This window comes from Asparagus officinalis, chromosome 3 (assembly GCF_001876935.1).
Source record: "Asparagus officinalis chromosome 3, Aspof.V1, whole genome shotgun sequence".
NCBI classification, from domain to species: Eukaryota; Viridiplantae; Streptophyta; class Magnoliopsida; order Asparagales; family Asparagaceae; genus Asparagus; species Asparagus officinalis.
In genome coordinates this window covers 26,634,081-26,634,464 of record NC_033796.1, presented here as the reverse complement: position 1 = coordinate 26,634,464, position 384 = coordinate 26,634,081, and the positions used below count along the sequence as shown (strand labels likewise).

The window sequence follows — 384 nt, the reverse complement described above, 5'->3', positions numbered from 1 at the left end:
CGGATAAAGAGTTTATCACAAGGTATAGTTTAATAGACATAAATAACAGTCCACAAGCAATAATCAGGAAGACATAAACCTTATTGCCACAGGGCACAAGAGCTAAGGGCTAAACAAAATGCTAAGCTACATCACTTTGTGTTGAAAGGTTATCTACAAACTCGTCACTCTCTGGATCTAGAAATACCTTTCATTTCACCAAACAACATTAAGTTATTAACAACTTTTCTTTTTCAAGGAGCCAACCTGAGTTTAGTTGGACGCATGTAAAAAGACTGTACGAGTGAACAAAAATCAATAAAGCAAAGACTTCTATGCTTGTACTACAAACAAATACTAAGTCCCTGGTTCCATACCTAGGCCTTTGATTCAATGGCTTTCCGA

The 384-nt window shown here is 36.5% G+C and overlaps 1 protein-coding gene across 1 annotated transcript in view; it reads right to left on the bottom strand.

Moving 5' to 3' along the window:
* LOC109833519 (peroxisome biogenesis factor 10) overlaps nucleotides 1-384 on the bottom strand; it is a 5,980-nt gene that overhangs the window by 2,200 nt on the left and 3,396 nt on the right. Inside the window, 1 exon segment of the mRNA XM_020401224.1 lies at nucleotides 357-384. This exon segment is cut by the window's right edge and continues 4 nt beyond it. Within this exon segment, the coding sequence (XP_020256813.1) occupies nucleotides 357-384 (28 nt within the window).